Here is a 22952-nt window from a genome sequence, read left to right on the forward strand (position 1 = left end):
AAATGCATGTTTGGAAAGAATTTTTCATTTTTTCCCTTTCGACTGCAAGGAGTTAATTAAATGTTGTCCTTCATCCTTCCTCCACACATTTGCACTTCTCAGTAAAGAATTAATGGGTTGCTATTGGGAAAATGAGTTTCTGGATGGCATGGGGGAGGGGGTGGAAGAGACCTCTCTTTCTCCGATTGCTAATTATAAAGTTTTCATTTATTAAGGTTTCGTGGTCTTTACAAAATATCTGGGTGTTCTGTATGTGTCTTTTCGGATAAACCAGTTTCACAGAGCCCCTGGGTGCTGGTTCAGCTTAGTTGCCAACCCTAGACTCCCACTGTTCCTGTCTTCCAAGTGGAAGAGGATTATCTTCCAGTGGGAGAAGGTTCTGAGTTGGTTTCAAGGTTAGTCTGGCTGTGAAATGATAGCAGAATTTTGTTTGAATGCCAAAGATGCAGCCTCCTTGTTTCTGGTTTAAGAATCTCAGCCACTGTCAACAGCGCTAGGAGGGTTTACGATGCATTGCCTGCATACATGTGTATACACATTTATCCTTTTACAATTTTTTCCACATAAATGTCATTATATTACCATGCTATTCTGTGCTTTTCACACTTGTAATGTCTTGGAGATCTTTCCATTTCAGCGTATCTAGCTATGCTCCTTTCTTTATTCACTACTGCATAGCGTTCCTATTCCATATTCTTTCCCTAATGATGGAGGCAGAGTGCTTCCCTTTTTTTTACTACTACAAAAACACTACAGTTCCATATTTTTGAATATATGGTTTTGTGCACATATGCAAATATTTCTGGAGGAGAGATTCCTAAGAGTAGAAACACTGAGTCAAAAGGTATGCTCATACACACCTGATAAACTGGAAGAACCTAAACAAAACACAGACATGTGAAGACACACACATGCATACGAGTATAAGAAAAACTAAGGGAATCTAAATCAGATCAGTGGACTGTACCATTAATGTTCTGGTTGTGATATTGTACTAGAGTTTTGTAAGATATTCCAGATAGGGGAAACTGGGTAGAAGATGCATGAGCTTCCTCTGTCCTATTTCTTACAACTGCCTGTGAATCTACAATTACCTCAAAAGATGTTTCAATTAAAAAAAAAAGTGATGCTCATTTAAAACTGGGCTAAACAGTGCCAAATTACCCCATCTCTATTTGCATGACTGAGAAGGGCATAAGCATATAAATTCTTCACCACTGCATCAGGAAAGATTTAAAGAATATCATTTTTATTTGACAGACTGAGAAATGTACTCCCAACCTAATCTGAATTACAAGTACTTACAGGGGTATAGTGGAGAAGCTGGAAACCATCACCCATTCTTTCTTAGTAAAATCATCATGATTCAGTTTGGTTGCCACAAAAGTGGGCTAGTTTGCCCCTTGTGCACAGAAGTCAATGCCATGTCACCAGGATTTCGAGAAGAGAAAAGCTTTATTGTGTAGTCAACCAGCAAGAAGGCCAGAGGCAATCTCCCAGGCAAAATGGGAGCTGGGGTTTTATACCATCTGGGGAAGGTGGGCTTAAGGAAGTGGCTAAGGATCGGGTGAGATGACATTTTTTATATATATAAGCATTGTTTAGCCAGTGCTTTCCTCATCTAGGTTTATTTCCTATATGATCATTATGATTTTCATCTAAGCAAGTTGCCAAAATACATGACCTCTGATTTTATTCAGAACTTAAAGTCAAGATACAAAAAGCACATAAGCATCTACAAGTACCAAAACATTTATGACGTTATAATTTTATGGTGCAAGAAAGGGGGTGGGCTAAAGTGGAGAATGCTCAGTTCGAAATCATGGTACTTCATGCATCACATGTTCAAAAATGGCAGCTGAGAGTGGGAGTAATTTTTACTATTATAATTAGGCAAAGGTGACTTGAGGTCAAGCTTCTCCTGATTGTGCCTGCTCCAGTGGCCTGACTTGGCTGGAACCAGCCTTAGTAGGTGCTGCAAATGGAGAGGAAGCACTAACTTTTCTCACAGCCAAGCAGACCTCTTCTGAATAAACATAAGGGGGTGGAAGCTCAAACAAAAGAAATGCAAACTTTTTCAAACCCGTAAGGGAGGGGCTACTTCAGTGGAAAGGGGGTTGGTAAGTGGCAGGTTCGGCTTCTTTATTTTTAATTAAATTCCAAGAAGATAAGATTCCTTTGTATTCAAATTTAAGGTTGAAAATGACAAGAAAGAAGATTTCCAGGATGTTGCCCTAGTGCCTATGAGGAAATCAACTTTTTTGTGCATATATATATATATATATATATACACATAAATTTTTATTCTGGTAACATTTATACAACACAAAATGTCCCATTTGAACAACTAATCAGTTTTTAATCTTCTCATTATATTTGTAATGTTTATTGACACTTGTGAATAGGATGAGGCTGATTTTAAAAAAAAAACTAATAGTTCTAATCAAGAACTAGAAAAGCATTATAAGAAGAGTTCATATATTTTTAAGGATTTACATGAGGATAAATTTGATTTGCATGTGTATGAGCCATGATTATAGAGAAAGGGGTTGGATTACCACAAGGCACACGTGACGAGCCAACTATTCAGGCATTGTGTGTCATTGTGTGTGTCTGGATGTTCAGGGAAGTTGGCCCAGGTTGGGAAAGGAAAAAGAATTCTGGTCTGCAGCAGATTCTAAAGTCACAGTCATTCTTTATCAGATGCGATCTCAACACTAGCCAGTCCCTGTGCCCCACCCGCACCTGAATGTCCCTGGGAAGGAAACATCACTCATGGTTTATGAGATTCTTTTCTGCAGAGGCTCCACAGAGACCTGACAACCACTTCCACTCAGTCAAAGGTGGCCCAGAAACTGCAGAGAGGAGCTCTTGCCATTCCAGCCGGCCATTTTTCTAGCACAAAACCTTTAAAACGCAAAAGATAAGCAGCTCCTCTGATAAATTTGGAATTATCTGCTTTTCATGCAAAAAATTCTATCTGTTCCAGTCGTTCTTGTTGACTGGGCTCTGCATGCTGAGTTACCTTGTCTTGCTGCTTGAGAGAGCATTCCGTCCTCCGCCCAGCCATGATGCAGTATTCATAAGGAAACAATCAGACAAATGAAAATTGAGGGATCGTCCGCGTGAGTATGGAGCTGGACTCCTCAAAAATGTCATTGGCTTGAAAGACAAAGGGGGAGGGGAGGACATTCTGAATTAAAGGAGACCAAAGAGGCACAATAACCAAATGCGATGCAGGATTCTTGATTGGAACCTGAATGGGAAACGAGCCATAAAAACATCAATGCCACAACTGTGGAACTTGAAATATGAATGTATATCAGGTGATCGGAGTGGATCAATGCCAGACGTCCTGAGGGGGGTCACTGCATCACGGTTATGTAGGAGACTCTGTGTTCTTACACACTGCAGACAGAAGTACTTAGTGCAGAGCTCTATGGGAACCTTGGGCAAAAGGGGAAATGTGTGCCCCTATATACACATGTTGCACCAACTGGAAAAAGTTAATACAAGCTCTACAGTGAAAAAAAAATAAAACCATGAGTATATATAAAGCCCCACGTTGCCCAATCTGTTCAAATGCCATATCATTCCTCATAAACCCCACAGCCACATGTCCCAGAACCTCGGGCTGATTGGAAACACTGCTCTCTTTGCACGATAATGAAGGGTCGTAAAACAAAAACCAACAGCCTGTCTTTTATAAAAAACTTTGATATGTTGGCCATTGTGGTCTTTTTGTCAATACATTTTTTAACTTTTTATTTTGAAATACTTTCAAACCTACAGGGCAGTTACAAAAATAATACAAATTGCAAACAGAGAATTCCAACATACCCCAACCCCCCCATACCAAGACGAATCAATTGTAACATTTTTTCACATTTGCCTCATCATTCTTTCTATCTGTCCATCCAACCATCCATCCGTCCATCCATCCATCTATATATCTTTTTTTAAGTCTCTTTTCTGAACACTTGAGTGTAGGTTGTAGACATCGGGCTCCTGGAACACTTAATACTGCCATGTACATTTCCTAAGAACAAGGAAATTCACTTATGTAACCCCCTTAAGAGCAGTTATCCAGTTCAAGAAATGTACCATTGACATAAAGCTTACAGTTTATATTCCAGTTTTTTCATATGTCCCAAAAATGCCCCTTTGAGCCTCTTCTCCTTTGTTGGATCCCATCCAGGATCACGTATTGCATTGAATTGTCATTATCTCTTTAGTTGCTCTTTTTCTTTAAATTGTGGGTGCCTTAATATTTATTTTTTAAAATATTGCACTAAAATATTATTTATCTTGATGACTGAGCATTTGGTGTTCCCTTAAATTTTGCAGCTGAGGTGAGTGCCTCACTTGCCTTACCCTAAAATTCCAGCCCTGGTGAAAAACCATGATGCCTGCAACTTACTCCGAATGGCTCAGGAAAATAAAAACATGTGTGCATGTAATATATGTAAGCATATTAATTATGTATGGTTTACAGAGAAATATATAGGTGTGTACATACATATATACATCATCTAGGTGATGGGCATGGAGTTTATTGTATTATTCTTGCAACTTTGGAAATACTCAAGATATAACAATGGTGGGGGAGAGAAAATTTTTTAAATTAAAACAAAACTCTGGCAAAGATTTTTTTTTTCAGGTTAAACTCATGCAAAAATAGGAAGCTGCTACTCCGTCTGATTTGTATATTTGTCCTACTAAAGGAAGGAGCTGAAATATTCGCTATGCCAATGTCCATGCAGGAGCTGATGTTTTTGCAGTGGTTTTCTATGGGAGGAAACGTGAGATCGTCCAGTGGGGAGAACATCCTCCAAGTCAAGCTGTTGTCATTGGGTGCTTTGCCCCTCACCATGACAGCCACAGGGGATGCCTCTGACGCTCAGCCATTCTCTGTTGTAGTGCATAAAATCTCAGCAATGAGGCATGTTACTGAAAAAAATAATCATTTATCAACCTCATGCTTATTTGACATGTCCCTGTTAGGATATTAACCCTCAATCTGCCATAAATGGCACATATAGCTTTTTCCCCGTTTTTGTTTTCCCTTTCATTTTATGGTATTTTGGGCAACTTAATTTTTAATGTATTCTGATTTTTCAGTATTGCCTTTAAATTTTTCTGCCTTTGATGGTATGCTTAGAAAGGCCTTGCCCACAGAGTGCATAAATATTCATGTGCATTTTCCTCTAGTATTTTTATAGTATTTAAAATTTTTTAACATTTGCAAAACCCTGAGATTTGTTTTTAAAATGTGATGTCAGGTAAGAATTTAACCTTTCCCCCTGGATAGTTAACTTTTAGATATTATAGAATATCTAATATCTAATATCTGTGAAAATTAGAAAAAAAGATCTTCAGCTAACAGGAATATAATGCAAGCCACAGATCTAATTTAAATTTTTATTGTAGTCACATTTAAAAAAAATAAAGAGGTGAAAGTTATTTTAACAGTATCTTTTATCTAACTTAATATACCAAAATATTATTTCAATGAATAATCAATGTCAAAATTGTTAATAAGATAGTTTACTTTGTTTTTTTTCAGTACTGAACCTTCGAAATCTGGTGTGTTTTACACTTGCAACACATCCCAATTCAGCCTAGCCACATTCCAAGTGTGGTTCGTGGGTACCGTATCAAAAAGCACAGGTTTAGAGCAGGGTTTCTCAACTTCCGAACTACTGAGATTTTGGACCAGATAATTCTTTGTTGCAGAGGCTGTGCTGTGCTTCCTAGGATGTTTAGAAGCATCTCTGGCCTCTACCCGCTAGAGGCCAGTAGTACCCTCCCTGGTTGTGATAACCAAAATTTCTCCAGACATCACCAAATATCCCTGGGGGTGGGGGAATTGTCTGCTGTTGAGAACCAAAGGTCTAGAAAAACAGAAGAAAAAAAAATAACATGTCTGTAACTAACCTTAAGATCACCTGAGAGGGGAAGAATTATATATATTTATAGATGTGTGTGTGTGTTTGATTTATTTTTTTCTTTTTATAGTCACTGAATCATGACAGTAACACTTACCATAGTTAAAAGTCTATCTAATTCCCATCTTTTAAATTTACAAAAAGGAGAAGGAGGCGGTGGCTGTTTTTAAAGACCTTTTTTTTTTGTTTCTGGCCCCTACCCACAGAAAATATATTGACCCAGCTTTGAGCTTGCCCTGGTGACTGGCATCCACAGGTAACATTTTCAAAGACCCTGAGGCTTTTGGTGTTGAAAATAAGCCAATGCTTGGGTTGCGACGTGCATCCATCAGACAGCACCTGTAGGCTCTGGTAGGTGGTGGCTTCTGGTGATGCGCCATCCTCGAACTGCTTTCTTCAGAGACCAGCATTTAATATCAGAAGCGATGAAAAACAGACCCTCTTATTTGTGTGACATAATTTTTGCCAACATCACTCTTATCAACCAGCACTTCTATAACTGGAAACTTCCATTAACTGTGTTGTTTTTATATTTAAGGAAAAAAAAGACAGGGAAATCAAATTACAGCAGAGATTTATTCCAAGAAAGAAGGAAAGAAAGAAGAAAGGGGGAGGGAGGAAGGAACTGGAAGAAGTCAGGAACACTTCTTAGAATACATAACATTCATCATCATCTCCACTTGGATTTACGTGTCTACACAATATGCAGAATGCTGATGCTTAACGTACTTGAATATCATGAGCCATCAAAAAATAGCCTATTAGTTTCAGTCTACTTGACAGTTTTTTTTTAAGTTTCTTAACAAGAGCTAAAAACGAAAGGGTTTCTGGTTGCCCCTTGGTTAATGAGAACATGAAACTAAACAGGAGTTTCCACTCCCCAAGTGTTCCGGTTCATCGGAGACTGACTTTAACTGGCTAAGCTGACCTGATGATGCAGAGAGGCTAGCTGTTGGGGGTCTGCTCTGGGAGCCCCGGGTACAGCAAGCAACTGCCCGTTTCTTTCCAAGGGTCTTCCCATGGGCAGGTGGGCCTATTGGTATAGGAGGAATCTTTCGAGTGGCTCTGGCAGATGTAGCTCGTGGATGGCCTGATGGCAGGCTCGACCCAAGCGCTTCCGGACACACAGGCGGCAGAGCTGGGAAAGGGAAGGTGGGCCTGCAGAAGGAATACGAATGGTTTAATCTCCATGAGGGGTGTGTGTGTGTGTGTGTGTGTGTGTCTGTGTGTGTGTGTGTGTGTGTCTGTGTGTGTGTGTGTGTCTGTGTGTGTGTGTGTGTATCAGAGAACTAGAAGAGACTGAAGACTTTCTAAAACCACAAGAGAAACTGGATCTGAATAGGAATTATAGAGCAAGACACAAATACACACCCCCAAGTGCCCCTCTTAAGGAGACATGTTTCTTTAAGTTGATCCTCACGTGGTAATTGTAGTTCCAATGTTGAAGAATGAGGCTAACCAGAGGCAGGTTAGAAATGAAGTGTGTGTGTGTGGGGCAGGGTGTGTGTGTAAAGGAATACACCTTGCTCTTGTATCACAAATGCCACTAGATGTGACATGCTGGCAGAGAGAACTCTCAAATGGAAGCACCGAGCCTGCAGGACCCCAAGACAAAGCTGCTGAGCAGAGGGACAAGTGTGGAGAGGGTGTCAGTGGGAAGCCCGGCCTGTGTGGTCACAGAGGCAGTGGGAGGAGATGTGCCAGGGCCAGGCCCTCCTGCTCTAGCTGCCTCTGAGGCCACGCTGGCTGGGTCCCCACACACTCTGAGGGACCCTCTGCTCTTGCAAGGATCCCAGCTCAATAGAGGCTCTGGAGAAAGGACTCAACTCACCTAGACCCCATTATACCCTGAACCTCGGTCTCATGGCACCTTGTATAGTCATCACGTCCATGGCTTTGAGTGGCTTTGAGTCCTCAAGGGAGAGGAGACAAGTTGATGAGAGTGTAAACTGTGGTTGAATCAGCTGAAAGAGACTTTGGCTGCAATACTAGTTATACGGGGGCACTTGGGATGTCCCATTATTTCCTAACCTGACTGTATCAAGAAAGAGCTCTTCGGGTAGACCTATGTAATTTCTGGTCCATACAAAGTTTTCCTTTCCCAGAAAATCCTGTTGTGACTACATCTTGCACCCCATGAGAAATGGAGGACCGCATATGCAATTGGCTGGCTAGCACTTGGAAGGATATTGCCAAGGAGCATCCACATGATAGAAAACCTACCTGGACGACCAAACGACCAAACGATAGCCCTTAGTTCAAATGTGGGAAGTGAGAATGGAAAGATGTCCCTACCCGTTCCCCATCCTATGGGGAACGGTAATGTGACAAATTGCCTGGTTTGCCTAGAGAAGTTCAGACAGCAGAGTGATCTCTGATGTGCCTGGTGTTTGTCATTCTAGATCAAGTGGCTATATTTACACAGGTAGAGGACAGAATAATTTGCTTATAAAAAATGCAAATATTGGACCTGGAAACATTTTTGAAGGAAGAAAACAGGAACTATGACAAAGGCTATAACTATATTCCCAGCTAACCATTGGAAAGTACTTGGTATTACCAAACTTGGAGATGGTAGAGCTCACACTTCATCCGGTGGAAATTCAAATAGAACAATCATTAATGAGCTGGACTATTGGAAATAATCTAGACTCAAAGAACCAGCAGCAGCAGCCCCTGGGAGCCTGTTGGAAATGCAGACCCTAGGCCCCACTCCAGACCCACTGAATGAGAAGCTGCATCTTAACAAGATCCCCAGGAGACTTGTACACATGTTAAAGTTTAAGAAGCACTGATCTTGAGTGCTACTCCTAAAACTACTACTAACACTACTAAGCCAGGTGTTCCACTTGGAAGACATGAGAGTGGCGTCACAAAATGGAATCCATGAGTGAAATGAGACCCCTCTCCATTGGAAACTGTTTCAGAAGCTTCCGGATCGTGCTCCACACTATTAAGAGGGCACGCTCTGGGGTCAGACTGATGGGGTCCAAATTCTAGTTCCACTCAGTAGCTGAATGACTAACCTCTCTCTGTTTCTCTTTTCCCATTTGTAGCTGGGATAGCATCAGCTACTATAAAGGATATGCTGCTCTCAAGTTTCAAGAATTTGGTGAGATCAATCTAGGTTTCAAATTTGCTCAGTGCCTATCACATGTAAAGCTGAATAATCCCTGTTATCTGTAGTATTCTCCCGAGTACACAAATCATCACTATGGGCTCAGATGATGTTCTCTTACTGTATGAACTAAACATGGTTCTCTTGAATTGGGGGTAGGAAGCATTTTAGCAGCTCACCGTTCCTCCTCTGGCACCCATGAGGTGGAAATGGGGGTGAGGCCAGGCAGACCCACCTACTCCCTGACCTGGAGAACAGGCAAACGAGTTCACTGTTTACCGGGGTTTCTGAAATACACACTCTCTGTTACCCCACTCCTGCCTCTGTTCAAGTATTTCTAACTTGCCCCCGGATTGCCTCCAAATATCACCAAGCAGAGCTGTGGTTTGCTCTATCCCCGGCTTCTGCCAGGATAGACATGGCGGTTCAAACTTTTCATGGTGAAATCGAGGTTTTCTAATTATTTTCTTTTTATGGAAAATACAAAGCCAGCAGACCAGTTGCAAGTAAATGCCCTTTGGTTACAGGTAATTCTAGACAGCATGTCCCCGGAGACATCTCAGTGATCCCAGGACCTGCCACCTCCCGCCATGCCACCCCCAATTCAAAAGGAAAAAGGTAAAAGGCAAGTCCAGGGATGAGACCAGAAGGAGCGTGAGTGGACGTGCTTCTGGCACAGCTCCCAGGCCCCCACCCTGCATACCTTCCCGGAGCAGGAGCACCTGCTCCATGCTGCTTTTAGGAGCTGCCAGCTCCAGGGCACTTTTGCCCTGGGCGTTCCTGCACGTGAGGCTGGCTCCATAGTCCGCCAGTAGGTGGATGACCTCCGCACTGGCCTGCCTGGCTGCGGCGTGGAGCGGGGTGTCCAGCCACTGGCCGTGGTCCACACTGGCTCCTGAACAAAACAGACGGCCACAACTTAACACTGCTCAATAGACACCTGTGAACAGCTGGACTATTAATGTAGAAACGCAATGAGCCCAAAATGTAGTAGTTGTGTGTAAATGCATCTTGAGCACCACCACACAGCTGGTAAATCTTTGAAAATCTGCAGCGTAAGCCAAGAACCTCAGCAATGCCTGCTAAGATCGTTCAAAATATTTTGGTGAGAAAAGTGAATTTAGATATTTTGAGTCATTTAAAATACTGTCCTTGCTTTCCCATATGAACTGTGGGGCATGAAATAAAATGTCTGCGACTCCTGTTACATAGAGTTATGTTCTTTGGCAAAGGAAAAAGCTAAATTTACTTAATATTTGTATTATTCAAGGTTCATAAGTGATTCCTGAGCTACGATAAAGATTAGAAAATAGTGGGGCATTTAAAACAGTCAAACTTCACGGAAGTTAAAAATTCTCAATTAAAGCCTCTACCTTTCTGTCAACGGCTAAGCTTGGTGAATCTTTAACTAACTAATGGTTTCAAAACAGTTTACTTTTCCCTGAACTCTCAGTTTCTGTATATGTCTTTTAGAATTAAAAAAAAAATCGCTAAATAACTTAGCAGTATTGTCGTAAAACGGTCTGCGGTGAATGTCCATTGTTTTTCACAAACCAGCATCCTTCTGGTAACCACACTCAGATTTCCCTCTGGGAAACCACCCCTTGGGATTCCCAGTCCTCCTCTTTCCAGTGAAGCCCAACAACTGCAGTGTAGAATCAAATCTAGGCCTAAGCCTATCAGTGCATTGTATTCCCTTGGACACCATGATTGGTTCAGAGAAAGGCATGTGACTCAAAAAGAGCCAATGAAATACAATTTGCTTTTTCCCCCCCTTAATCCTGGAACTTATGGGAAAGAAACTCTTGCCTTTTCTTGCTGGATATGGATGAGGAAAGACATAAGCCAGGTGTTGCTGGCAGCCATCTTGTGACTACCACAGAGAACATTATTGGGTAATTGGAGCCAACATCAAAGGAAGCAGAACTGAGAAATGTAGACACTCATTTCTCTGGAGAAGTTCTGTGTTTAGCATGCAAACACCAAATGCTGTCATAATTTTTTCCATCCTGACAAGAAGGAAGCCCGGGAAGACCAACAAGGTTAATAGATTCTTCTCATGAAAAGATTTCTGGAAGTTACCTAATTCTAGAAGTTTCTTCACACAGTCTACCCTCTGGTAGGTGCAGGCCACATACAGGGGAGTTCCGAGCTGAGGCACTTCTTGGTCGATGTTAACGTTACTTGCCAGCAGAATATCCATACACTCTCTATGTCCTGTTGGAACACAAGACAATCACGTTCAAGTAAGGGAAACATTGAATATTCACAGAATTATAGGATTGATTATCTGGAATGGGCATTAGAAATAACCTAGATTTTTTTCTTCCATAGTAGAAAAAAATTTTTTTTAAATCCTAGATAGAACCCCCCAAAATAAAACCAGTTAAAAGAGGAGCGTGCTCATGCTTCCCCTATTCCAACTCGACTTGGTACCCCTTAATGTACCTCCCATAAAACTAAGGGCTTCAAGGAGCACAGCTGAAATCACTCTCTAGAATGAAGCCGCCGTTTTACAAAAGACCCAGAGGGCTAAGTGACTCATTGTTACCCTGAAAAGCCAGAGCTCAAATCCTGGGCCCAGCCCTGTTCCCTCTCCAGAACAACTCCCCCATTCTCTTCTTCACCTATGCGTGTGGCCGAAGCTGTAAAACCTCCTTTTCTTGGTTAACCTGGAAGACACCTGTAAGAAGTTAATAAAACCCTCAAGTATAGAGTATATTTAAAAACACACTTCTAAATTCAGTGGCTAACAAGAACCGAGTAAGCAAGTATTCTCCTTAGAGAGTTTATCCAAGGAAAAGAGACACGTTATTCATTTGCAGCTTATGAATGATTTGTTGAGGAGTGAATGCTTCTGAAATATTGATGGGAGTTTGTAGAGAATTTGCTCTCTTTGAAGATTTAAATATTTCCTTAAAAAAATCTTATCTCTAATTAACATAACCATTTCTTTATAGATAACATAAAAGTAAGCTTTATCCCAGACCTGCCTAACTTATCACAAATTCTGGATTAAGTATAAATATGCATTAAAAGATACAAATCAGGGTTCTGTGGATTCAAATTATTTGTTAGCATAAGTAAATGTTATACCTGGATTATAGCATCAATATGTCCAATATGTCAAAGCACTGACTCAGACTGTGACCCAGCTTGTCTATAGAGGTTTAAAGCTGTAAGAATCCATAAATAATATCTAATTAGTACCTAAAATTGCCTGGCAAATAGAGGTTATCTAATAAATATTTTTGAATAATTCTTTTCTAATTTTTTTTTTTGCAGAAGAAACTGAGCTTAGTTTTAAGTATTCTCAGGAAGTTTTAAAAAATGAATATATAAAAATCACATGATTATCACTAATATAACTGTATCTTAAATAAGAAATTTGACACTCATTTTTCTATTCTGTAGCTATTAGTCCTTGACATGCTTTTATGATAATATGTAGAGAAGCATGAATTTATGTGTTTATAATAAGCATATATATGTTTTGTATGCACATGAATATCAAACGCTCCATATATAACCTGCCAAGCACTGCAGAATTAAGTAATTCAAACCATTCCCAACATTTATTCATTTTTAAAGGTTCTGGTGGAAATAGAAATTTCCAATTAAGTTTTACTTAAAAACAATATTAAAAATTTAAAAAAGACTTTATATATTTTCCAAAGTAGTCTATTACTCTACAGCTTGAAGTTCTTACTTGAAGTTTGGGAAATGAGCAATAAAAATTATTAATCAATAAATGTTTACTATATATGTTGACATCAAAAGACAGATAAATTGAGATTTGGGTCCTTTGTATCATTTAAATAATCCACTGCCAAAAAAAATGACCAAGTAACATGTTTAATAACCTGGGGCAAATCTTGCACTATTGCCTTTTGAAATAAAGACTTCCATCCCAAATTCCATCCCCACAGCAAAGGTCACACTGTTTTAGGGTGTTCTAACTTTTCCAGTATATTTCTGACCTCAATATAAGAGAATAACTCCACCTCTAGGTATCACTAAAATGCTGCTTTTTTGGGTGACACCTTTGAGAAATGACCTTGTCCTTTCAATGGCATCCTCTTGTTCATGTCTACTCTATGTATATAGTTTTAAATCCCTTAAATCTATACCCTTTTCCCTCATTTCAAAAGTAACTGAGAACACTGAGTCTAGAGATGACATCAAGATTTCCAAAAGTTGTGACTTTTTTCCCCAACAACTATGACCTTAAAGTCATCAGCTTATCTAGAGAGTATTGCTTGTTGTGGACAGTTAACATTTAATCTCCCATTAGAAATAGCATCAGCCTTGGCTTTCAGACACTCTCATAATTTACTTTATATTAGTGCTTGCTGTTTTAATGACCATCTTCCTTGCAAGGACATCCCAGAAATGGGACATCTGAAGCAGGAAGACATTCCCAGCTTATAAGAAGAGCTGTTTCATGGTACCATGGTATTTCCTGAAGATTAAGGCAAATAGAAGATCCTGCTATGGGATTTCTAAGCCACACATATTCTAATGTTGGGGAAATCCAAGTGATCCTTGCATGGCTACCACTAGATTATTGATTCACGCAGACTGGAGCTGGCCCGCCATTGACTTGTGTTCAGTGTGGTGGCTGCTTTACCTCTCTTTGCTGCCTCATGGATGGGTGAAGCCAGGTGTGCCTCCAGCTGGGCCTTGGCTCCAAACTCCAGTAGCATGTTGACACACGCGGCACTGCCACTGCAGCAGGCATTGAAGAGCGGTGTGGCTCCATGCACCGTCACTCCATTGACCTAACGATAAGCAAAGGGAGACCCAGAAGATTTGCTCTTTCGTTCTTGCCATCTCCAAGTGCGTATTCCTATGTATCTGTCTGGGGAAAGTTCACTCTGATAAATGAGCAAGAAAGCTCCTTTTCATTACAGTATTATGAATTGTAGGTACCTGGTGACCTGCTAACTCTCAGCTATAAATAACATCGCAAGTGAAAATGGGCCAAAGCTTTCAAAATGTATCCATGGGTATTGCAGTCCTTCTTAGGAGCAGTCTTGAATGGTGGTGAAGAATATGGAATCTGGATTCATTAGCCCTGCTTCAAGTTCCTGCTCTCTCTCTTATTTGTTTGGTGATCTTGGTTGGATTACTAACTTTCTTTGCCTCGGTTTCCTTCTATGTAAAATGAGGATTATAAAAGAATCTACCTCATGAGGTTATTGTGCAAATAAAGTGAGTTGCTAGATATAAAACACTTAGAAACGTGCCTGATGTCCAGCAAGCACTCAAGAAACATTTGCAAGGATTATTTCCGTCTTCCATTAACATGGAGCTGACTCATTCCCTTTTGATCATTTACAAACATGGCAGAAACCAAAATACTGGCAAAACCAGCTAGCTTAAGGTCCCAACATCTGCGCTGGCAAAAAAAAAAAAAAAAAAATCTCCTTGGCAATTCCCCACAGTTCTACTGCCTTTCTTGCCACAAATCTCCTCTCTGGTCTCCTATAATCCATAGAAATTGCATTTGCCTGTGGTGACTTCTAAAGCAAGCACAATCAAGCCAAAGGCATATAGAAAATAGCCGTCAACATGGTGTGTCCAATCATCCTTGGTGCCTTCTAAGAATGTGGGAGGCACTTGAGAACCAGCTGGGTGAGGAAGCATCTTTGAGTAGCAGCAATGGAGGTGAAGTCTTTCTGGCAGGGAGGCTCTGATAGAATTGAAATGGAGGCAGTGAGGGTTTGACCTCAAACTATTTTGCTCATTAATGAAGGAGATATGCTTGGGATAATCAAGATTCTAAATTTCCTTGTTTCAGAAGCAAAATAGATTTGTCTCCATCATTCCAGGATGCCCCCATTAAGGTTTAGACATGATATGCTAAGATGGCAGAGGCAGACAAGGACACAGGGAAATGTGTGTAAATTCACACTCTAGGGATTCCTAAACTATCCCTAGTTTCATTGAAAAATATTTGGTGGCGCTGGTTTGATATGTTTTTACTAAGTATCATCCTCAGTAGAGGAATTCTTTTTATTTGATTTCCTTTGTTTCTATCCCAGTTCAATTCAGCAAATGTTTATTGAACACCTACTGGGTGCCACTGTTTTGGAAACAAAGATGAGTAAGGTAATTGCCACTTCTTTGAGTAGGTTGAATTCTATTAGAGAGGACAAACACAGAAAAAGATAATTTTAATATGCTGGTAAATGTTTTCAATCACTGTGGGAACAGGACAAAAGAGAGTGTAAACTTGAGAAATACTTAGGAAGTAAAATTAACAGGATTTTGTGATTAATTAGATGGGAAGAAGGAGGAAATGGGAGCACTTCCAGGTTTGGGGCTTGGCAGACCCGGAAGATGTTTTGCCAAATCTCCAAGACTGGGAATCCAAGATAAGAAGCAGGTCCCGGAGGAAAGAAGTTGATTAGCACAGTTTTGGGTGCACTGAGTTTGAGATACCCATGGGACAGCTAATTCCTGGGGACTTTCTACTGATTGACCAACTTTCTCTTATTCCTTCTCTCATTCTGATTTAAATGTTATATAGTACAATATAGTATTTATTGGCCATTTCCATATAAGATTACCAAAGACAGGGACCATGTCTTACTTCCAGAGGTGTACAATTTCTCTGTGACCCACCATTGTTTAACTTTTCCTGACAGTAGTCTGCTTGTGACTCCAGACATAGACTTTAAAGGAAATGGACCTCACAGTCTTGGCCTTATGAGATGACCAAGTGGCAACCTGGAGAAGCACTACCTAAAGGAAATGCACAACCTTGATGGCCATGAGAAAATTAGTTTACTCAAGGAAGAAGACTTTTATATTCGGTTCTAAGTGTAGAAATCCAACTTCCATCTAAAATGCAAAGAAAATATTCATTAAATGCTTAAAAACATTGAAGTTCATGAAACCAAGTACACAAGGACTGAGTTGAACAACAGAATTAGCAACAAAATGGTATTGGACAACAAAATACATATATCAATGAGCTTTTCCGAAGTTTTGTTTTCATATCTCTACTCTGATATCTGTATTTCATAGAGTACTCAGTCCCTCTTTGAAAAAAGTTAGGGTATAATAAAAATAAGATAAAGTTTAATTTTGTTGGTTTTTAAAATATTAATTTTTAAAAACTCATTTAGCTCAGTAATTGAGTTCAATAAAAATATTTAATTATATAAAAAAATATTGAGTTCAATAAAAATAGTTGTTGGTTTAGGGTGTTGAATTAGGAGTGGTTTTTATTATTGTTGTTGTAGTTGTTCTTTTAAACTTTTGTTCTCATTAGTGTTTTACAGTAAATGTTCCAAGATAAGTTTTCCAACTACTTTGGTTCAAATTGATTTTTTTTTCAAGTCAGCATCACAATTGTGAAAGATTCCTGTGAATTATCTCAGTTGAATATTCATACATATAGGCTGAAGGTGAGGAGTAACCAGCAGTGTCTTCCCAACCTGAACGGTGGAATGGGGACCTCTGGATGGACTCAGGCATGTCTACACCCTCGGTGGATAAGCAGTCCAGGAGCTCCAGTCCCTTTAAGTGTGTGCAGATGCACCTCAGACAGAGGGCAGGGGTGGACGCCATACTCACGTGGGCGCCATTTTCCAATAAGGCTTTAGCACAGGCCACGTGACCTCCAAGGCACGCCTCGTGGAGAGAAGAGACCCGATTAATTGTCACGAGGTTCACATTGACACCCTACAATTTTGAGAAAAGCAGGTTAAATGCTACATTGGCAATAGCAATGAAAACAACATTGTGGCCACGTTTTTGACCTGCTCAAGGCCTGTAGTGTTTATCAACACCATAAAGAGAGGAGTAGAGACCATGACTTGGAGGAGTCAACACAGGGTGTGGGAGCCTCAAGTTCATTTAGACAACAGATGCTCATTCAGCACGGTGAGCCAGGCCCTGAGTTAGGAAGTGGGTCTACCAAGGTTATAACATGAGTCTCTCCCCTCTGAGAGCCCCGTGGGGAGTCAGGCCTGAAAACAAACAGCAAGGATATTGCTACAACAGAAGCACGTTTCAATTTCATTTAGGAGCATGGGGAAAGGGTATCCTTGAATCTGCCTGGGGGAATAAGAGAAAGCTTCACAAATGAGGTGGCATTAAGCTAAGGCTTGAAGGATAAAAAGTTTCAAGCTGGGCAAGGAAAGAAAGGATTCCATTTGGATAGAACAGAATATGCAAATGCAGGAAGCAACATGGAGGGTGGTGGAGCCTCGGATGGATGGGTGGTTATTTCTGGAGCAGAAAGAACCTACAGGTGATAGAGGCAGGGGAAGTAGGAGACGGAGGGAGAAGAATGAAAACAACAAGCAGGAGTCAGATTATGAAAGGCCTCGATTTCCAGAGAATGAGGCACTTCAAAGCCTTCCAGGCTGTGGAGGGTCTGGAGCATATGAGATGCTTTTGTAAAAAGCAGGTAGCAGCACGGAGAGTGGATTCGAGGGGCAGGGATGTGAAGTTGCTATAAGAGTCCAGGCACAGGCTGAAATGGGCCTGAACAGCAGTAGGTTTGAGGAGTAGGCGCTGGAGTTGAGAGAAGTCCAGAAGGTAGACTCCTAGGCATAAGGATAGTGTCAAGTAGACAGCACTCCAGATTCATAGGCCATAGCAGCACCTGCCATAACTCCACCGTGTCGGGAGGTCTCTGAAATGCCAGGGGCTGGGGCCGGGGGGTTCCACTGACCCTCATCTCCTTACCCAGGTACGAGTGCCTCTGCCCAGTCCTGGTGCACCCCGCTTTCCTACACTGCCACACTCCTTCCTCATCTCGGAGTCCACGTGATACATGGCAAGGTCAGCCTAGCTGTTGGTCACCTCTGACTTCATGCCCTGATATTAATAACTTGGTTCTTACCAATTCCCCAAATAATTGTTACTTTATATCTGCTGAAGAAATCAGGTCCCTGGCTTGTCCTTCTTAGGTGAGTCTTGGCTTTTGATTTCTTACCTGGTAACTGCCCTACTGAAAGCTTCCAGAAACTAGTGCCATGACCCTGAACCCCGGCCCCCAACCTAAGTACCCGCCATCTCCTGCCAGATCTGCTGGGTGCTGTAGCCGACTGCTGGGTGCTCTGCCCCGTCATCAGAGGGCCACTCTGGGCCGCCTTGGTCCTGCCCATTTTCATGTCCTGAACATGACGTCATGACTCTAGGGCTGTGCTATATATTTCAAATTGGGCCTTTAATACCAGTTAGAAAAGTATTTTTCTTTTCCTTTTCCCCTATATGATTTCCTTGTACAAAAATAAGGAAAAGACAAGCTAGTCCACAAGGGGACAGCAATGTGCCAGAGAAAAACTGACAAGGTGCAAATTCTCCGCAGCCCTGGAATTGGAGCAAAGTAATGCAGGGCAGGCGAGCCAGAGCATCTAGGGGTGAAGCACCTTTAATGGTGCGTGAGGAGATGGAGAAACAGAATGTTCAAATGACTGCTAAGACTCGAGGCTCCCTGCCAAAGGTCATGACCAGCGATGGGCAGGAGCTCCAGATCTAATGTTTTAGGGTTTAGTGTTTTGCTCACAGCACATCCCACTAGCTACCTGAGAAATAAAGTAAAAGAATGAAGGAGAGGAATGCCTTTTTTGGTTGATGTTGGGGTTAAGGAAGAGGGGACATAGCAAAAAAAAAGTTGAACTTTTTAATGAAGAATGCTCTGTACACATTTACTCACACCATAGGGAAGAACATGCTTATGAATTAGAGTTAAAAATAAACCAGTGCTGGGTGACTGGGGTTGGGGAGGAGAGGAAGGATGGATTTAAGGCCATAAGGGTGCAGGGTTTCTGTTTGGGGTGATGGGAAAATTCTGGTAATTGATGGTGGGGAGGGTACTGCAATACTGTGAATGTGATTAATCACTGAATGGTGTGCTTGGGAAAGTTCATGTTGTATATATGTTTCCGTAATGAGTGAGTGAGAGTAAGAGAGAGAGAGAGAGAGAGAGAGAGAGAGATTTATTAAAGAATCAATAACAACTAAAGCCAATCCATGATCCTGGACTGGATCTAATAATGGAGGAGAAAAAGCCCAAAAGGACATTATTGGGGCATATAAAAAAATTAGAATGTAAACTGTAAGCTTCATACCAATGTTAAATTTCTTGAATTTGATAACTGCACTTAAGTTGGTTACATAAGTGAATACCCTTGTTCTTAGAAAATGTATATGACTGCCTTAAGTATTCAAGGAGCATGATGTATACAACCTTCTCTCAAATGTTTAGAAAATAGATAAATAGTAAGATAGATAGATGGATAGAATGACAAGGCAAATTAAAACATTAAAATAGGCAGATCTGGTGAGGGGTATGTTGGAGTTCTCTGTATGGGGTTTGTATTATCTTTGCAACTGTCCTATAAGTTTGAAATTATTTCAATAGAAAAGTTTAAAAAGGAAATGGACAAGTGCTAAATGCAGTGTGGTATCCTGGATTGGATCTTGGAACAGAAATAGACATTAGTGGAAACTGGTGAAGTTCCAATAGTCTGGAGTTTGGTTAATGGTATTGTGCCAATGTTAATTTCTTATTTTTGATAATGTTCTGCAACTATTTAAGATGTTAACATTAGGGGAAGCCGGGTGAAGGGCACACGGAAACTATCTGGACTCTTTGCAAATTTTCTTTAAAATTATTCCAAAATCAATATTTATAAAGAAACACTAATAATATTATTGAGGTATTGAGAGAGAGGACATGAATGCAAGACTATTTAACATGCTTAAAAAGTAAATAAACCAGTGAAAAATGCAAACCCAAAGCCCACTTGGGTATTGCTAGCAGGACTGATAAACTTTTGCTTCCAGTTTCTTAAGAGGTAGCACAACTCATAAAGGAGGAAGAGAAAAAGGCACAAAGAACAATGAGGCCACCATTTTTAATTTAAAATGGTGAGTGAGTCAGGTTAGGTGGTAGTTAGGATGTGGGGAAAAAGATAGAATGAATCACCTCCTCTGTACACATTGCAGATAAACAGAGCAAATGGAGCGTATACCCTCTCATTCATTTCACAAATATTTACTAGGCCTCTACTCATTGTTCAAGGTACTAGGGGTCTAGTCATGAACAAAAATGGATAAAGTGGCCTTAGTAACTAGGACTTTAATAAATCTCTAAGGACCAAGATCTACCCATGTGTCAACCTACTTTAATGTTTGTTCTTGAAACAGTGGACCATGGAGGCAGGCAGCCTCTGGGCTGGCCCGGCGAGCCCACCTCCTGGTATTGGTTCCCTTGTGTGAGCCCTTCCCTTTGAGTGTGGGCTGGACTTATTGACTCATTTTTCTTTTTTTAAGTTTTTATGTTGAACTACTTTCAAACTTACAGGACAGTTACAAAAATAATACAAACCCCATATAGAGAACTCCAACATGTCCCTAACCCCCATACCCAGATCCACCATTTTAACATTTTGTCAAGTTTGCTATATCTTCCTCCCTCCCTTCCTTCCTCTTTCTTTTTTCCTTCTTTGTTTCTATTTCCTCCCTTCTTCCTCCATTCCTTCCTCCCTCCCTCCCTTCCTTCCATTTATCAATCCATTTTCTGAACACTTGAGTGTAAGCTGTAGACAACATGCCCCTTGAACACTTAATATTGCCATGTACATTTCCTAAGAACAAGGATATTCTCTTATATATGCACCTTAAGTGCAGTTATAAAGTTTAGGTAATTTAACAATTGATATAAAGCATACAGTCTATGTTACAATTTCTTCAAATGTCCCAATAATGTCCCTTTGAGCCTTTACTCCTCCCTAGCTAGATCCCATCCAGGATCATGTATTACATTTAATTGTCATTGACTCGTCAATTGCTCTTTCTTTTTTTTTTAATTGTAGAAAACTATATACAACATAAATTTTCCCATCTCAACTACTCCCAAGCATACCATTCAATGGGATGAATCACATTCGCAATATTGCAGCACCCTCACCACCTTCCATTACTAAAAGTGCCCCATCTCCCCAAACCCTATACCCTTTATGCATTAACTTCTCTTTCCCCCTGTCCCCTACCCCTGGCAACTTATACTCCAATTTCTGTCTCTACGAGCTTGCGTATCATCGAATACATTCTTTGTAGTTACCAAGAGGCTTAAATTTAACATCCTACATCTATATGAATCTCATTTGCTTTGATACCAACTTAACTTCAATAGTATACACAAACTATGTTCCTATATCCCACCATCCCCACATCTTTATGTAGTTCTTGTCACAAATTGCAGTCTTATACATTGAGTCCAAAACCACTGGTTTCCATTACATTTTATGCACCTGCCTTTTAGATGCTGTAGGAAGTAAAAAGCAGAGTTACAAACCAAAAATGCAATAGTAATGGTGTTTATATTTACCCATGTCGTTACCCTCACTGGAGATCTTTATTTCTTCATGTGGCTTCAATCTACTCTCTATTGTACTTGCCTTTCTACCTGCACGACTCTCTTTAGCCTTTCTACCTGCACGACTCTCTTTAGCATCTCTCGTAGGGCCAGTCTAGTGGCGATGAACTCTGTCAGGTGTTGTTTATCTGGGAATGTCTTAACCTCTCCCTCATTTTTGAAAGACAGTTTTGCCGGATATAGAATTCTTAGTTGGCAATTTTTTTGTTTTCAGCACTTTAAATATGTTACCCCATTGCCTCTTTTCCTCCATGGTTTCCAATGAGAAATTGACAATCATATTGAGGCTCCCTTGTACGTGACACGCTGCTTCTCTCCTGAGGCTTTCAGAAGACTCTTTGTCTTTGGCATTCGCCAGTTTGATTATAATGTGACATAACATGGGTCTATTTGGTTTATCCTGTGTGGAGTTCGCTGAGTTTACTGTGTATATTCATGTATTTAATTAAATTTGGGAGGTTTTCAGCCATTATTTCTTTGAATATTCTCCCTGCCACTTTCTCTCTTTCTTCTCCATCTGGAACTGCCACAATGCATATATCGGTATGCTTGATGGTAGCCCACAGGTTTTCCTCAGGCTCTGTTCACTTTTCTTCATTCTTTCTTCTTTCTGTCCCACAAATGGAATGATTTCAATTGTCTGATCTTCAAGTTCTCTGATTCTTTCTTCTGCCAACTCCAATCTGCTGTTGAAACCCTCTAGAGAGGTTTTAATTTGTTACTGTGGTCTTGAGTTCTGTTTGGTTCCTTTCATAATTTCCATCTCTTTATTGATATTCTCTTTGTGTTTGCCTTTCATTTTCCTGACTTCCTTTCATTCTTTGTCATACCTTCCTTTAGCTTTTTGAGCATATTTGGGACCCTTTCTTTAAAGTCTTTTTCCAATATGTCCCAGATCTGGTCCTCCTTGATGGTTTCTAATGCTTTAATTTTCTCCTTTGCTGGGTCATGGTTTCCTGTTTCTTTGCATATTTTGTAACCTTTTGTTGAAACCTGGACATCTTGCTATATTAAAGTGTTATTCTGGAATTCAGACTTTGGGGCATCTGGTCCTTAAGCTTGTGTTGTGACAGCTTTTTTTTTTTGAATGTCAGGAGCTAACAAAAAAGAAGAGGAGGAGGAGAAAAAGAAAACACCTTCCCCAGTCTTTGCAGATTGACCTGTGCAAGGGCGCTCCTTCAGGACTTATCCATACAGAGTGTGTAGAGAATAGTCTCAGGCCCAAGTCTACGGGCCTCCCTAATCCTTTCTGTGCACGTGTCTTGTCTTGGGCATTCATGTGTGGCCCTAGGAGTTCACCGTTTACACGGAATGTCCCCTCTCCCCTAGGAAATAGTTTCTTCACAGTCCAGGCCCTGTACTCCATGTCCTCCAGCCAGTGATCCCATGCCCCAGGCAGCATGACTTTACTGCTCTCCCACAGCGATCGTTCAGTAGGAGAGCTCTCTGAGGTGCCTTCTACTTGTAGGGCAAGTTCTTG

The 22952-nt window shown here is 40.7% G+C and overlaps 1 protein-coding gene across 2 annotated transcripts in view; it reads right to left on the minus strand.

Moving 5' to 3' along the window:
- Positions 1–6253: 6253 nt before the first annotated feature.
- The window catches only part of ASB11 (ankyrin repeat and SOCS box containing 11), a 28158-nt gene continuing 11459 nt past the window's right edge, over positions 6254–22952 (minus strand). For both annotated transcript variants that reach the window (XM_037821590.1, XM_037821589.1), the window contains exons 3-7: positions 16654–16761; positions 13697–13847; positions 11149–11283; positions 9770–9961; positions 6254–7106 (exon numbers count right to left, since the gene is read on the minus strand). In XM_037821590.1, coding sequence (XP_037677518.1) covers positions 6982–7106; positions 9770–9961; positions 11149–11283; positions 13697–13847; positions 16654–16761 — 711 coding nt within the window. In that variant the 3' untranslated portion in view covers positions 6254–6981. The remainder of the gene's footprint in view (positions 7107–9769; positions 9962–11148; positions 11284–13696; positions 13848–16653; positions 16762–22952) is intronic.

This window comes from Choloepus didactylus, chromosome X (assembly GCF_015220235.1).
Source record: "Choloepus didactylus isolate mChoDid1 chromosome X, mChoDid1.pri, whole genome shotgun sequence".
Taxonomy (NCBI): Eukaryota; Metazoa; Chordata; class Mammalia; order Pilosa; family Megalonychidae; genus Choloepus; species Choloepus didactylus.